Raw genomic sequence first — 17062 nt, 5'->3', positions numbered from 1 at the left:
ACTCAAGAGCCTAATTCGGCAGCGCATGTAGGACTAAGCGTTTCAATGGTGCTCATAACCCTACGCAACATACTAAACCTCAAAGCACGACAACCACAAATTCCAACAAATTCGCCCGTAAAAAACAAACTTATCAAAAAAAGTTTACTAACATCCTATCCTTCTGCCCCTCCCCTATCCCTCACAGCATAGTTTGAGCCTGTTTGGGAGGACTTTTCCAGCTACAGCTTCACTTGTTCTGCATCAGCGAGCCGTTTTATAAACCCAGGCTAAAATAAACTAGAAGCCAGATGAAACTAGTTTTCCATCTGTTGTATGGGAGGTAAAACTCTAGGGAAGAAAAGGCATGTTCCATGTTCCCCATCACTTGGGTTTAGAATGTCCCACTGGGTCTCAGAAAATCCAGATCAAACCATAGAAAAGATCAATAAATAACCAGAAAATGCACGTCATGCAAGAAGAAAACCTCAGTTACATGACCTGTATAAACATTGTGAGATAAATAGCTAAAATCTACAAAAATATTCAAATCTCCCAAGAATCTAATTCTTGCAAAAGTTAAATTGAAGAATAATCTAATATCTGACCAAGCTAATCCTTTTCAGTAAGTTTGGTCCTTGAGATCTGCAGCCAGCAATGACATGCCAAATTAAACACAACGAACTGTAGTTATAAACAAGTTGCAGTAAAATTAACTTATTACTGCTATTTATTCGGCTAAAGATGCATGCAAATCTGAAGGGAAAGCTCCGTGAGGTGTCAAAATTCAGTTTAGCACAATAACCTGAGGTAAATTAATTCTTTTGCAGCAATTATGGTCCTTAAGACATCTGTAGTTAAGATGCATCAAAAGCTTTGATTCAACATATATATTGGAGTTATTCACGTCCAATCTAAATGCACTTAAGAAATGTGTGTACATCAAGTAAAACTATTTTGAATGCTCTTTAATATCCTAAACTTCGGGGAAAAAATTCATTTCTATGTTGTTATAATCCAAAGGATATAACATTCAACAATCTTTGTTAGAACAAATTGTCCTTTCAAACTCCTTGTATAGCATCAATGTTAGCCTAAACGGTAAACACTAAATAGTCAATCGTCTACCGTTTAGCTATTTATTCGGACTAAATGGCCATTTAAACGGATATTAAACGGGGTAAACGGTTGATTAAACGGACATGGCTAGTCACTGTGTAGCGTTTACACGGCGGTGTACATGGGCTAAACGGACTGAATGCTAAGATAACAATATATTAAAATGCATATATACACTCAATTGTAAATCATTAACAGCTAAGTGCGCCTTCATATACAGGATCATTCTTAGCCGAAGTTTACAAAACATGAAATTCCATGTCTGTAGGAAGATGTTAAGATGAGGCATGCATAGAGTGCTACAACCTTGTGATCTACTGAAATATGATTCAGGTTAAGTACATGGTCCATCTTGTTGAAGAGATATGCTTGATACAAAAATAAAATGAGAAATGACAACTTCGAAGACATAACATGCTCCGCTATATTGCTATTGAAACCGAAAGTGTTACCTCAAAAAGGAAACTGAAATTGCCCTGGAACAGAATACCTCGAGTGAAAAATATCACTCTGAAGTTTGTCCGGAAGGGATGATTGAGCAATGTGGTTTTTCCTGGCCGGGGGACAGAGGCTCATTAGATGTTCTGAAATTTAAAAACTTACATAAACAATATTTGCTACATGGCATAGTCATGCGAGATGAAGTTACAAACATACATCCTCATGACAAAGGTATTAAGCAATCACATAGTAGCGCGCGCGCGCACGCACGAGAATAAGACTAAATGACATGGTTCCGACAATTAAAGCGTGCATGGCATGTGCACACATCCAAACATAGTAAATCCAATGAATTCAATTAAACTGATGCTGTGTTATGCATGCTTTGTTCTAACTTACTTCTTTCAGATGGACAATAACAGAAATAATTCATCACCCTCATCTTCCTCCTCTAACATGAATCCTGCCAAGAGTCCATTATATAGTATGCAGACAATATTGTTAATTAGCAAAAAATTAAAGATAGTCTGATCATTACTGGTTATGAGTAACAGTGACAGTAAAAACATTAGCTAGCTAGTATTGTTAACACGCTAGCTAATGTTGTTACGGTTGGAAAGAATAGTACCATGATGAGATCGAAGTGTGTGGCTGATCTCAATGAACTTGGAGGTGGCGTGATGTGCTTGTTGCAATACTCAATGGCCTTAGAGAGGATCTTGGAGTTGATGGTTCTTCTCACCAAGATCTACAAGAACTAGGTTATGAGTAGTAGAAAACCTTAGGCGATAGGAGAGGAGGAAAGAACTCACAATGCAAGAGGTGGATGTCGAGGAAGAAGACGATGTGGAGGAGACATGGGCCCATGGTGGATGCCAAGAAGGCAGAGGCCACCGCGGAGGTGGAAGTGGTCAAGTGGCTGCTGCGGTGGCGGTCACGAGTTGCTGGCAAGGGGGATTCGGATGAGTGCCAATGGAAGGCCCCAATTTTCTTGTAAAGCTCAACTCAGAACTGAACAAATGCTCTCGGTGCACCAGTACCTCTCAGTTCTCAGGATACTATGACTGCACATTATTTGACCTGATGCACCACCCCCATGTTCATCCAATGCTTGTCCAATAAGTTATTTTGTTGTCTGGACCTACTATGGCACATGGACACTTAGTTTTAGGTCTCTTCATAGAGTCAAAATATAAGAAAGAATAAATACATATGCTAAAAAATTGTAAGTTTGTCAAAAACTATCAGAAACTAACTAATTTAAACTGTTGAAACTATCACAACGTCCTCAGCGCCAAGAGCAAAACAGGAACTGGTAGTTTACGTTATACAGTGGCGTGGAGGGGTGCCAGGCAAATAATCTTACCAGATATTCCTGCATAGAGCCCTTCCATGGGGCATGGAAGTCACTGTCACATGACCCACTATCAGTAAAAATGGATTCCTTGCTGGAGAAGTTTCAAGGATCGACAAACCAGTTGAAGACATAATAACTTCAGTATGCCATAAGTTGAGCTCCAAACTACAGTTAACATGGAGCTAAGACGAGTGATTGGGTCATTGGACCCCCGTGGTTCCTTAACAAATAACAATTAATATGTAGCGCCAATAAAAAAAGTATCAGTGTAAGGAAGGTCAGCATCAGCAGCAAAGGAAGTGGTCTAAGTTGTAACTTTTGTTAAAATCTATAGACAAAACAATTTTTTTGAGTGGAAACAGTAAGACAGGCCCCAATCCGCGCTCTCTGGTATTATATTATTATGTATAGAAACAAAGAAAAACTGTACAAGTGCAAGAGGCCAAAAGAAACAAAGAACAGTGTACATCATGATAGAATTCGAGAATGAAATGTACAAATTGACCACCCTAAACAGAGTAATATGTGATAACTAAATCACTTTATACAAATTAAATCGTGCAAAAGTTTACAATAAGGTATGACAAGCAAAGTGCACTATATTAACACAGACAAAGCATAGTCAGCAATGGTCAAAGGGCTGAAGTCAGAAAATCTTAACCCTTCAGGATACTTTCTATAGCTAATTATGCAATAAGATAGCTGTACTTTGCTTATTAAAAGTCATTTCAGGATTATATAGTTGAGAACAAGGTCTAATAAAAAGATATATACTCCACCTCCTAAACAATAAGGCTTCTTTAATCTCATAATAATCTCCTTTCTAATAAACACTATTTCAGGAAGATAGAATAACAGAAGATATACCTCTAAAAGTTGAGTAGCTAGTAGGTCACTGCAACACAACAAAATGCAAAGAAGAAGCAAAAGATCAGATAGGAAACTATGATCAAAAGCACATATGTTAGCAGGATCATTATTTATTACCAATTCCTGATTAGCAGAAGAACCCGTTGAAGAAACCAAAGACAATAGTGAAGATCCTAGAAGAAAAAGGGACCGAGATGCCTGTGGGGGATGACATTGACAGTTTCCTCTATGCCCTGTCAATCCAACTGCAGCCAGCATTTTTTGAAATTCTTCTGTCACGCATCATACTCCTAATCTCTGCAGACTTGGCCCAATCCCCTTGAGCTGCAAGTGTGCTTGACAGCTGCACATACAAACTGGAATGTGGTGACACTTCCGTTTCCATCAGTTTCTTTGCCACCTTGTGCAACAGAGCCTCATTGCCCTGGGCTTTACACCCTCCAATAATAGAAGTCCAACTAAGTGCATCAGCTTTGAAAGGCATGTTCTCTATGAAATCAACTGCTTCCTCCAGTCGACCTGCACGGACTAACAGGTCAGTCACACATGCATAATGCTCAGCTGATGGACTCACGCCAAAATCTTCCTTCATCTGGTAAAACCATCTCAGACCCTCTTCCACAAGTCCAGAATGGCAGCATGCAGAAAGGACACCAACAAAGGTCCGTTCACTTGGTTTCACACCCCTGCTTTGCATTAACTTTAGAAGTTCCAGTGCCTCCTGTCCATACCCATTAGAAGCATAACCTATCAGCATTGAGTTCCACAAGACTTCATCTGGACTATCAATTCCATCGAAGATCCTGCATCCATTGACCAAGTTGCCACATTTGCAGTACAGGTCAATGAGCGAGGAGGCTACAATATGGTCAGACTGCAGGCCAAGTGCAATAGCAAGACCAAAAATCTGCTCCCCAAAACTTATAGAGCAGATGCTGCTTGATGCACTCAGAACACTGGCTACAGCAACCTTGTCAAGCTGCAAGCCAAGCCGATGCATCTCACAGAACAGCTCCATTGCATCAAGAGCATGCCCATTTTGGCTGAACCCAACAATCATAGAATTCCATGAGATGACACTCTTGCTAGGGATCTTATTAAAAACTCTTCTAGCCTCATCGGTCTGTCCACAGTTCGAGTATACAGTGATCATTGAATTGAGCACAATGGTGTCATAATGCCTAAGCTCACTAAAAGCTTGGCAGGCATCTGCCCAGAGGCTGCATTTTGAGTAGAAGTCAATGAGAGAGCTTGCTGCTAGCAAGTCATTGACAGCCCCACCCTTTAAAGCACACCCATGTGTCTGCTGCCCAGGCTTCAGCATGCCTAAAAACCCACACATATTCAGAACACTGACATAGGTTGAAGAATTAGGCAACATGCCTGACCGCAACATCCTTACGAAAAGAACAAAAGCCCAATCTCCATGGTAAGCAGGCACACAACCACTGATAAGAGAATTCCATAGTGCAACGCTGGGGTTCTCCACCTTGTCAAAAAGGCATAACGCCTCATGCAACTGTCCACAAGCAGTGTAGCCATGGACCAGAGCAGACAGTGAGAATTCATCAACATGTTCTAATCCATCATGGATGCAGCGAGCAGAGTCCAAATCCCCACACTTGCAGTACATGTCAATCAATGTGCAACCCAATACCGAATCAATTTTGATCTTGGCAACCACCATTCGAGCATGAGCTTGCCTCCCAAAATCATACTTCACCCGGTCAGCACAAGCGCCAACAACTGTAGTAAGAACGAAGGGGTCATTCCAGGGTGAGGAGATCATTTCAGCATTGCACCGGGGACCAATCCTCTTGATTAAAGCAAATGCCTCGTCCACCCGGCCACACCGGACATATTTGTGCAAGACAGCGTGGCATGCCACGGCGTCCTTCACGGGCATCTCGTCCAGCAGGTTACGGGCCGTGTCAAGATCCCCAGCCGCGGTGAAGCCGGTAATCACCGCGTTCCAGGAGAAGGTGTTCCTGTCGGGCATGGAGCGGAACACACGGAGAGCCCCGTGGAGGTCTCCCGATTTAAAGAGGGCGGTGATGAGGGAGTGGTAGGAGAAGCAGTTCCTCGTGGGCATTTCGTCGAAGAGGAGGTGCGCGTCGCGGGAGTGGAATGGGGAGCTGCGCGCGTACATGAGGAGGACGGAGTTGGTGGGCGGGAGGGAGGAGGGGACGTGGCCGGACTTGAGGAGGAGCTGGTGGAGCTGCCGGCCGGCGGCGGCGCTGCACGAGCGGAGGAGCTGGATGCAGGAGTGGACGTCCAAGGCGACGGCCATGACAGCAGCTCTATGCCGTAAAATCTGATGGATGCCAAGTTGCATGCGCAGGATCAACCGGGCCAAACAGGATTTTCGTGCAACCTTCTAAGGGATAAAGATAAATAAAAGCATAAACCGTGATGATAGGTTGAATAATGAATCAAACATTCAAAAGCAACATGCTAACAGGTTGAAATTACAGTCGATTGTGCATACGGTTTACCTTGATTTTCGTGATCGCGCCGGACCCCAAAGGGCAGGCCTGCTCACGAGAAGCACGGGAACCACTGCACCAGCCACCGCCGCTACGTCCGCGCGGCCGCGACGCCGCAAGACCTGCCCGAGTAGTTTTGGCGAGTACCCCGCCGCAGTGCCCGCGCCGCACGCTTCCACCTCGTCTCGCACTCGCGTCCTTGCCCCGCGCCTTTGCACGCCCGCACCGTAGGCCGCGGCGCTCCGCCCTCGGAGCTGCCCAGCACACGCTCCGCCGCCGGCCGCCGGTCGCCTGGGGTTGAAGGGAATGGTTGCTGGGCTTCTGGCTGTGGACTGCTACATCAAGCCCAGCCCCCTTGCTAGGCCCAATAACCGCTGGCTGGCCCAGTTTTCTCCATGGCGCAAAAAATCAGGTGAAGCCAAAAGAATACTATCACAATTCACAGCCGCATAGCCAGTTCTTCCACAACTATTTATTTATAGATAAATCCATGAACCTAACAAGGCACATTTCACATCAGTTGATCATTCTAAGAAGTGGTGACACCTACACACACGTCAAAATTCGCATGACAAAGTGACGCTGCAAGTCCTTTCTACATTGCAAATCCTTTTTTTCTTTAAATTGCTATATGGATTTAACAAGAAGCAAAAAAAAGTACTTTGGTGTCAACAGCAGGAATGAAGTAGCTCCTGTACATCAAGACGAGCGATTAACGGGCGTTCTGTATATACACTGTGCAATGATCGATCGGTGGATCTTGGAATCGGAGCCCCATTAACTTCGTAAAGGTAGCACCACGCAGCAGCGGTTTTTGGATTCCCCAGCAGATCGATGGCGCCCTTCCTTCTGTCGATGCGTTGCTGTCCATCTATCACGTAGGAGTACCTTGTCAACAGAGACCCCGCCAGCTCTGTCACGCGCGATGGAAGAGATGCGTGAACCATCCAGCTAAGCAAAGCGTGAGTTGTAAACATGGGTGTGTGGCGGGCCACCGGCCAGTGTCTGGCCTCTGAGTATATCTATTCATGACGTGTACAAGTCAAATAGATTTTTTGTATTCGCTGAGAATTAAGAGAAGACGAGACCGGGGGTCAGGGTCCTTCCCCTTCCCCAAGTATCCCCTGCTCTGCTCTACCGATTTCCTCGTGTTCACGTCGCCGGCGACCGCCGCGGCCTAGGGATACGACAGTTGGTATCAGATTCGGGCGATTCCTCGCCGTCGCTACCACTCCACCGATCGATTCTGTTCTGGTCAGCCCATTCCCTCGGCGCTCGACCTGCTCCGCCGTGAATCACGCGATTCCGGCGTCCTCCGCCCCGCTCTCCGACGACCGTCGCTAGCGGCCACCGCAAATCGCCGGTTAGCCGTTCCGGCGCCGTCAACCACCCAAATTTCCGCGCCGCTTAGGTCTGTAGTGGAATCGATCTACCGAGGCGGCGGAACTGTGTGGTCTGCATCACGGGCGCGGCATCGAACGATTCGGTGTTGTGCGTGGGTTCCGTGGCGTGATTGCTGTACTCCGGCAGCTTAGCAACCCTGCTCGAGCCTCGTTGAGGTGCCTCAATTCGAGTTGTGGTAGCTTTGTTTCTGGTGCGGTCACCACGGCTCCCCTAAGCCCTCCGTGCAGACCCAAATCATCCTCGGTCGGATGGAGGAGCACATCCAGGCTGAGGACACTCACTGGGATCAGGTTATGGAGAGCTTGGATCTTCTCTTCGCGCGCGTCACCGACATCGGTCGTGACCAGCAGCAGATTCGTGCTCAGTTTATTCAGCACACCAAAGTGTTGCAGGGGTATGCACAAGCACAAGAGGTTCTCACGCACAAGGTGGACGCTGCAAGCCAGGCTGTTGCTAAGTTGACTTCAGATTTCGTGGGTTCCGATTCGGCGAGGCAACTTTCTTCTCCGCAGCAGGGTCCTTCAGGTGAGAACAATCACCAGCGCACCCAGTTTCATTTTGCCCGTCCGAATCATGATCAGTCGGGGGGGAATCGTAATTACATCCCTAAGCTCTCGTTTCCGCGTTTTGATGGCCGTCATCCTAAATCTGGCGTGATAAGTGCATGGATTATTTTCATATTTGCAATGTTCCTGAGTATATGTGGGTCACGACTGCTTCGTTACATCTGGATGATAATGCGGCCCAGTGGTTTCAAATGTACAAGCTACAACATGGGGGGGTTGGTACTTGGTTACAGTTTGTACAGGCAGTCGAAGATCAGTTCGGTTCAGATGATTATAGAGCCGCCCTAGATGAGTTTGTTGATGCTAAAACAAAGTGGCACGGTGGAAGAATATGTTACTGAGTTTGAGTCTTTGCAGTTCCAAGTCTCCATGCATAATTCTAGTTATGGTGAATTATTTTTTGTGGCTCAATTCATCAAAGGGTTGAGAGAGGATATTCAATCTGCTGTGCAGCTTCAGCTGCCTGATAAAGTTAACAAGGCCATTCTACTGGCTAAGATCCAACAGAAAATGATTGACAGAGGCAAATATAAAGCACAGAGATCAGTGTATTAGGGCAAACCTCAGAATTTTGGTGGGAAGTCTGATGGCAAACAACACTTGCAGACCTCTGCTTTGTGGAAAGAAAGACACGAAAGGGACTATAGAAAGGCACATGGACTATGTTTCTATTGTGCTGAAAAGTTTGAACCAGGCCATGCAGACAAATGTCCCAAATGACCCAAGTCTCAGCTCAATGCTTTGGTGGTGAATGATCTGGATGTTCAGTTAACTGATGAAATATTGCACCAACTAGCTGTTGAAGATTCTTTGCAGCAGGAATTCGGTCAGTTATCACTGAATGCTCTTTCTTCTGCAGTCGGTTCTGAATGCATACAAATTCGTGGACGAGTTCAGAACAAAGTGTTTCTATTGTTGCTGGATAGTGGTAGTTCCAACAGCTTTGTCAGCTCTGCATTTGTGCACAAAGCTGGGCTATCCACTATTCCCACCAATCCACAACAAGTCAGATTGCCCAATGGGGAGGTTCTTATCTCAGATCGACTGGTTCCTTCCTTGTCTTGGTGGTGCCAGGGCCACACAATCTCTACTGATATGAGAGTCCTAGATTTGGATGTGTATGATGGCATACTGGGATATGATTGGCTTAAATTGCACAGCCCTATGACCTATGATTGGACTAACAAGCAAATTCAGTTTGAGCAGGGAGATACACTAGTTACTATTCAGGGAATGCAGTCCCCACCTTTACAACTGTCTCCATTGTCTGCTGACAAATTGGTCAAATGCTGCAAGGGCAATGATGTTTGGGCTTTTGCCATGGTGGAAGCCTCAGACTCTGTCACACATACAGAGATTCCTCCTGCTGTACAATCATTACTGGCCACCTATTCAGATTTGTTTCATGTTCCCACTACTCTTCCTCCTTCCAGAGTTCATGATCATGCCATTCCATTACTCCCTGAGGCTGTTCTTGTCAATGCTAGGCCTTACAGGTACTCTCCCACACACAAGTCTGAAATTGAGAAGCAAGTGAAGGAGTTATTGGTAGCTGGTCTGATCACTCACAGTTCTAGCTCTTTTGCCTCTCCTGTGCTTTTGGTACAAAAGAAGGATGGCAGCTGGAGATTTTGTGTGGATTATCGAAGACTCAATGATCTCACTATCAAGAACAGATTTCCTATGCCTATCATAGAGGAAATCTTGGAGGAACTATTTGGTGTCAAGTATTTTACAAAGTTGGATATGAGGGCAGGTTATCATCAGATTAGGATGGTGCCCAATGATGAATATAAAACAGCTTTTAAAACCCATCATGGCCATTATCAGTTTAGAGTGATGTCTTTTGGTCTCACTAATGCTCCAGCTACTTTTCAGTGCCTCATGAATGATATTCTGGGTCCTTTTCTGAGAAAGTTTGTTTTAGTGTTCTTGGATGACATTCTCATTTATAGCCTTTCATTGGAGTCTCATCTGGATCATCTGACTCAAGTCTTTGACAAATTAAAGGACAATCAGCTATACCTGAAAGCTAGCAAATGCTCCTTTGCTCAGCATACACTAGAATATTTGGGCCACATTATTTCTGCTGATGGGGTGGCTACAGATCCTTCCAAAACCAGTGCTATGTACAACTGGCCAACACCAACCAATTTTACAGAGCTCAGGGGATTTTTAGGCTTGACAGATTACTGAAGACGTTTTGTCAAGCATTATGGTCTGCTAGCAAAGCCACTTACCAATTTGCTGAAGTGCAAACAATTTTTGTGGACTTCTGCAGCACAGCAAGCTTTTGTCAAACTCAAGGAGGCCATGGTAACTACTCTAGTGCTGGGTTTGCCTGATTTCACCACTCCTTTCATTGTTGAAACCGATGCTTGTGATGATGGTATTGGAGCTGTTCTCATCCAACATGGCCAGCCTTTAGCGTTCCTCAGTAAAGCTTTAGGGCCTGCCCACAAACACTTGTCCATTTATGAGAAAGAGTTTTTGGCTCTAATCATGGCTATGGAACGTTGGCGTCCATACTTGCAGCTACAAGAGTTTCTCATCCGGACTGATCACAAAAGTTTAGCCTATCTTACTGAGCAGAATCTGCATTCTGACATGCAGCGTAAAGCTATGACTCGGTTGATGGGACTTCAGTTCAAAGTGGTGTATCGACAGGGCAAGGATAATGTAGTGGCTGATGCTCTTTCTCGTGTAGGTCACCTCATGGCACTTCAGGCTGTGTCAATGGCTCAACCAGTATGGCTCCAGGAAGTCTCCAATTCATACAGAACAGACTCCATGGCTCAACAACTACTCACCCAGCTTGCTATTCACAGTCCTGATTCTTCGGGATACTCATTGCATAATGGCCTGATTCGATTCAAAGGTAAATTGTGGATTGGGAATAATTCTGCCCTGCAAACCAATATCATTGCAGCTTTTCATGCTAGCCCTATTGGAGGACATTCTGGGATTACTGCCACATATCATCGAGTTAAGGGTTCTTCTACTGGAAAGGGCTGAAACAGGCTGTGGAGAGCTTTGTTCAACAATGTGAGATATGCCAACATGCTAAGCACACAAATGAGCACCCAGTAGGTTTACTTCAACCACTTCCAATACCTGGTGGTGCTTGGCAGGATTGGTCTATGGACTTCGTGGAAGGACTGCCTGTTGTGGAAGGTTATTCAGCCATCTTAGTGGTGGTAGATCGACTGACCAAGTATGCTCACTTCTTACCGCTCAAACATCCCTATACTGCCCAGTCTGTTGACAAGTTGCTGCTCGATCAAGTCATCCGATTACATGGGTTTCCTACTACCATTGTCAGTGATCGTGATAAGATCTTCTTGAGTTCATTCTGGCGGGAACTGTTCAAGTTGCATGGGACTCAGTTGTTGATGAGTACAGCTTATCACCCACAAACTGACGGGCAAATGGAGCGGGTGAATCAGTGCCTCGAAATGTTTCTACGTTGCGCAATATATGATCAACCTAAACAATGGAAAACTTGGCTACCTTTAGCAGAACTATGGTATAACTCCTCGTATCACTCTGCTATTGGTTGTTCACCATTCAAGGCACTCTACGGTCATGAACCGGCTATGCCTACTGTCCCACCTGAAGCTTCAGACGCTTCTCCTCAAGTTGCTGAGTTGATCACAAATCGTGCAGACCATCTACTCATGTTGAAGGAACATTTGGCCAAGGCTCAACACCGCATGAAGACTTATGCTGACAGAAACCGAGTTGAACGTCAGTATCAAGTCGGTGAGCAAGTGCTGCTGAAACTCCAGCCCTATGCTCAGACGTCAGTGGCTAATCGTCCGTTCCCTAAGCTGGCCTTCAAATACTTTGGACCCTATACTGTTACTGAGAAGATCGGCACTGTGGCTTATCGTTTAGCATTACCTGTGGATTCAAAAATCCATGATGTCTTTCATGTCTCACAGTTGAAACCATTTACTGCTAACTATTCTCCAGTTTACTCAGCTGTTACCAAGATTGTCCACCTCGACACGGTCACACTCCAACCAGAGAAGATTCTTGAACGTCGCTTGGTCAATAAGGGAAATGCTGCAATTCCTCAGGTGCGTGTCAAGTGGTCTCATCTGCCTGTCGATTCGGCAACTTGGGAAGATTTTCATGTGCTCCGTCAGTGATTTCCGGCATCTCCTGCTTGTGGACAAGCAGCACCTCTGGCGGGGGGGGGGGGGGGGGAGTGTCACGCGCGATGCGGCGGACACGGTGGAAGAGATGCGTGAACCATCCAGCTAAGCAAAGCGTGAGTTGTAAACATGGGTGTGTGGCGGGCCACCGGCCAGTGTCTGGCCTCTGAGTATATCTACTCATGTTGTGTACAAGTCAAACAGATTTTTTGTATTCGCTGAGAATTAAGAGAAGACGAGATCGGGGGTTTGGTCCTTCCCCTTCCCCAAGTATCCCCTACTCTGCTCTACCGATTTCCTTGTGTTCACGTCACCGGCGACCGCCGCGGCCTAGGGATACGACAAGCTCGTGCACGGGTCTCATCACAGCTGGAGCCAGTTTGGCCGCGACCGCGACAACGTCGGCTTCGGTCGTCGTCGGCGGCGATCATGCAACGAACAGCCACCGAGCGCGATGCCTGAGCTAACCGGGACGACGGCACGACGCATCGCGATTGAGCGCGCGGAGAATAAGCATTTGACGCGTCGTTAACAAATAATGAATGCAGCCCACTGATTGGTGAACCTTTAGGATTGTAGTCACGAAACCGACCGATGATATATATAGATTTCTCACACATACACAAGTACTGTAGCAGATTAGCAGTATAGCTTCAGGCCGAAGCGACTTGCATTATTGAATCCCAACTAACAACGAACAGCTCGATCGCATGTGTACTTTAGAGGGGGAATGTGATCCATCCATCCATCCTCGTCTTCTTCTTCCTCTTGGTGGCTGCTCGTGCATGTGCACTTGCTGGGTGTATTTATTGAGGCGCAGGACTTATATGCAAATGCAATAGTACTCTATGCGGCCACCACGGCAATCGGCAACACTCAACCTTCCCTCCCCTACCCAACAGAACCCTTTTTCCGTGCGATGCATGGGTGGTTTTTTTCCAAATGCAGAACGGCAATGAGATGGAGCCATTATATTCCTCCTCTCCTCCATGCACCTTATTTTTAGTTTGAGTGATCCTTCCATTTCCTGTCATCTTTAAGACTTTATAATCTCTATGCATCATCTTATTTTTAGTTTGCCTGATCCTTCCATTTCCTGTCATCTTTAAGACTTTAATCTCTTACACAGGTTTCCATTTTAGTTCGCAAACTAAATTAAAGATGACGGGAAATGACAGGCAAACTAAAATCAGTGCCATAATAAGTGTACCTAGAGCAGCTCTAGTGCGGTTGAAAATCGAATTGTGACCGACGTAAACCGAACTGAGCACAAAGTAAGATTCGACTTGTAGTATCAGAAAATAAATCGAATCGAGTTTTCGGTCGAACTGTGAACCACGAAAGCAGGTCCCATGAAGTTAAAAGACAGAGGGAAGAGAGCAAAGTGGGTCCCATGAAGTTAAAAGACAGAGGGAAGAGATGGTGAGGGAAGAAAGCGCTGCATTTCTTTGTGTACTTTATTATTATTATTGTTGTGGGTCTCTTGAAAGCGATTTTGCACTGCAGCATCCAAATCGTAACCAGGTCATCAACCTCTGCTAGTTCAATTCGACTGTAGCACTGGAGCTGCTTTTAGAGATGATGCAGCCGCGCTAATTCTTCCATACATTTTTTTCGAAACACTGTACGGACGCACGTGCTCGTATATATATGTACGGACACTCATCTCTATAAACACACGCACACAACCCACATCTATGAGTATCTTTGAGAGACTGAGTCGGCAGATCCTCAATATTGATAAAAGTCACCATAGATGTCTCGCTATTGACGAGCACATCACCTACTACTGAAAGAATAACGCTAATTAAATTTTAAAATAAATCTAGAAAAATGTGAGGCCTCGTGCCAGTCTAGGAATCAACTTATGGAGGTGGCACCTTTTTTTTTAACATAAGGCAGGAGCTCTGCCTCAATTAAGACAATAGAAAAATATTTACAAGAAAAGTTAGCACAACAGGAAGCCAAAGGACTTACGAAAGCTAACCAACCCACACGACGCTGTTGAGCACAAACACGACACATTGCCATAGGTCATCATTGCCGAGCATGGAAGCAAAGCCGCCAGCAGCTCCGACTTCCTGTGGCAGACCACCCACGAGCCACATACTGATGGTTCCGAAGCAAGCGGCCACAACCGATTATCTTTGCCAAGCTCAAGTGAAGAGCAGCTCCGACTTCCGGTCAAAACCCACGCCTCACCCAAGCAGATGAAGACCCCCAGCGGAGACCCAGACTACGGCGGAGGAGGGGTTGCCGCGCGTCATCGTTGCCGGGCCGCGTCCCCTACGCAGCAGCTCCAACTTCACGTTGCAAAACGCGCCACCACACGTCGACCGGACGCCGAGAAACAAGAGCATCCACACAGGAGACTTCGAAGCCACGACGAAGTCCAAATGCAACGCCTTCAACAAGGGAACGACAACAATGCCGCCGCCGCCGCACGTTCACAATGGACTGGGTTTTCACCCATGGACATCGGCACTAGGGGGATACACGGACGCCCCAGCAGGGAAAACGGCGCCCAAAGACTTTCGTCCAAGACCCCACTAGCGCCAATGCCGAGCCAAGAAGCCGGACCCCTTGCCGTCCAACACCTTCAAACGCCACTGCCCCGCCGCCCCATGAAGGCTTCATCAGAGAGCAACGACGCGCCAGCTGCACGTGGCAGCCGCACAGCTGCGTCGACCGCCACCCCCTCCGAGCAGGCCGCACATGGGGGCCGGACCTGCCTCCACCGCTCGCGTGACACCGCTGCACAGACCGACGCCGACTGCCGCCGCCGGTACAAGCACCTGCAGTAGTCGCCGACGACGTCCTGACCGCAGCCATGGGCGCGCGCCCCACCACCAAGGGCACCACCCCTTGCGTTGAGGGCGCCAGCCCCGGCCACCGGGGCACCGGCCCCTAGCCTCGGCGTCTGGCCACCTGCCGGCGGACGGACCCCGACCAGATCCGCAAGGGCAGCACCGACTGCAGGCGAGAACCGGAGCGCCGATCCCGCCGCCAGGCCACGGGAGGCCAGATCCGGAGCGCCGGCGCCCTCACGGACCCGCGCCCAGCCTGCTGCCGAGCCTCAGCACCGCCGGCCGCCCCCAGCATCGTCCCCGATGTCGGGCTCTGCGCCCCAATAGCAGCCACCCCGCGCCTCCTCGCGCTCCACCGCGACCACCGGATCCGGCCTCACCGGAGTCGCCAGCTCCGCCACCGCCCGTCCCGAGGCGAGCTCCCCCTGGCACCTCTTGCGGCCGCGCCCGCCAGGTGAATCGCGGGGGCCTCCTGTCATGGAGCTGGCACTTGATTCGTCCTCTTTGTTTGGTTGTAATGCATGACGTTTTAGGAACCTGTTAGTTGCCAACACGTTAGCTAGCTACCTCCTTTGTGGTGGCTCAGTAGCACGTACTCCCTCCCCCAAAATACATGTCACCCTAGAAAATTTCAGACAGATTAGTGAAGGAGTATAATGACCATGCAGCCACTGCATGCAAAAGCAGATCCCACGCGCCATAATCACCGTAATCAATCAATTATGGATATCTGCATGGCTGCATGCGGACACCACCCATCGTTGGGTCTTGCGTCAGCGGTGGCTCGGACGGCGCACCGGGGCTAACGGCGCCGCGCACAGAGCGGCACCCACGCAGGGCCGCGGCGCACGTGCGGCCGCAGCAGCGGCGCTGGGGCGCACACGCGATGGCGATTTCGGCGGCGGGGGTGCAGGGGAATGCAAGCGGCAGTGCTAGTGGCAGAGGTGCGCGCCGACGGCCGGAAGGGGACGCGAAACGAATTGATTATGGTAGTTGGAACGGATGGGGTGGAGGGCGGAAATCACGGGGCTTTGTAGATGGATTTTGCATCATTTGTGGGTCCATACCATTGTCCAAAAGGTAGGGTGACATATTTTTTAGGACAAAATTTAAATGCTAGGGTGATATGTATTTTGGGACGGAGGGAGTATGTAGCAACCACACCCGTCAAAGTCGTGCAGGTTTCATGCAGAGTTTTTAGCACATCATCGGAATGGAAAAGTTTTGGACAAATTGCAAAGCTGCCTTTGCTTTGAAGTCCAACTACACACTTACTCCTGTTTTTTTAACATTGCATGTTTGCCCTATTTTTAGTCTTCCAGTTGTATGGTCGACTCTATTTTATTGCAAGAATGCTCCTGTTTTGCATGTTTTTAGGGGTAACCATGCAATTGGAAGACAAAAAATAGGGGCAATCATACAAAGTTAAAACAACAGAGGTAAAAATGTAGTTGTATTTCAAAATAAGGGCAGTTTTACAAATGACCCAAAATTTTTCGCTGATATGCTTTTATGAAGCTGATAGACTTGAATTCATTTTAGAAGGTTAATTGTTTTTGAGCATGTTAACCATTATTCCCGGTATACTTGTACCTCTGACTTGTACATGAAGTTGATTGTGGTACTTACGTGGCTTTAATGCAAAAAATAATAGTGCACCCAAGAACGACGTAAGTGGGAGTGAGTCCCTGCAATACTACAGAGGAACCGTTTCCGACGTAAGTTAAGCAAACAAATCTATTTCCCTTTTCCTATGGCTGTGTGTATATATTCTGGTGCGAGACCAGTAGTCTCTGCCATTATCCAATACAAAAAAAATTCTTGGACTTAGTCCCTGTATTCATCATTGATCATTGTTTTTAACCTACATAAG

At 47.0% G+C, this 17062-nt stretch overlaps 1 protein-coding gene and 1 long non-coding RNA gene across 10 annotated transcripts; both read right to left on the bottom strand.

The window, feature by feature from the left end:
- Positions 1 to 409: 409 nt before the first annotated feature.
- Positions 410 to 6556, bottom strand: LOC120690691 (putative pentatricopeptide repeat-containing protein At1g77010, mitochondrial). 9 transcript variants are annotated; one of them, XM_039973442.1, is made up of 9 exons: positions 6262 to 6556; positions 3884 to 6140; positions 2906 to 3791; positions 2580 to 2683; positions 2352 to 2483; positions 2168 to 2287; positions 1939 to 2002; positions 1551 to 1651; positions 410 to 624 (listed from the first exon to the last, which is right to left on the bottom strand). In XM_039973442.1, exon 2 carries the CDS (start codon positions 6099 to 6101, stop codon positions 3993 to 3995), a length of 2109 nt encoding a protein of 702 aa, XP_039829376.1. In that variant the 5' UTR covers positions 6102 to 6140; positions 6262 to 6556; the 3' UTR covers positions 410 to 624; positions 1551 to 1651; positions 1939 to 2002; positions 2168 to 2287; positions 2352 to 2483; positions 2580 to 2683; positions 2906 to 3791; positions 3884 to 3992. The 9 variants fall into 9 exon arrangements, with proteins under 9 accessions (XP_039829376.1, XP_039829377.1, XP_039829378.1 ...); XM_039973443.1 differs by having other exon boundaries at positions 2580 to 2680; XM_039973444.1 differs by having other exon boundaries at positions 2352 to 2683; positions 2906 to 3116; positions 3764 to 3791.
- Positions 6557 to 14263: 7707 nt separating this feature from the next.
- On the bottom strand, positions 14264 to 16160 carry LOC120692927. Its single transcript, XR_005682794.1, has 2 exons — positions 15897 to 16160; positions 14264 to 15810 (listed from the first exon to the last, which is right to left on the bottom strand). It is a non-coding gene; the product is annotated as an uncharacterized LOC120692927 (long non-coding RNA).
- Positions 16161 to 17062: the final 902 nt, after the last annotated feature.

The sequence above is a fragment of the Panicum virgatum genome, chromosome 9N (genome assembly GCF_016808335.1).
Source record: "Panicum virgatum strain AP13 chromosome 9N, P.virgatum_v5, whole genome shotgun sequence".
Taxonomy (NCBI): domain Eukaryota; kingdom Viridiplantae; phylum Streptophyta; class Magnoliopsida; order Poales; family Poaceae; genus Panicum; species Panicum virgatum.
This window is presented reverse-complemented; position numbering and strand designations above follow the sequence as displayed.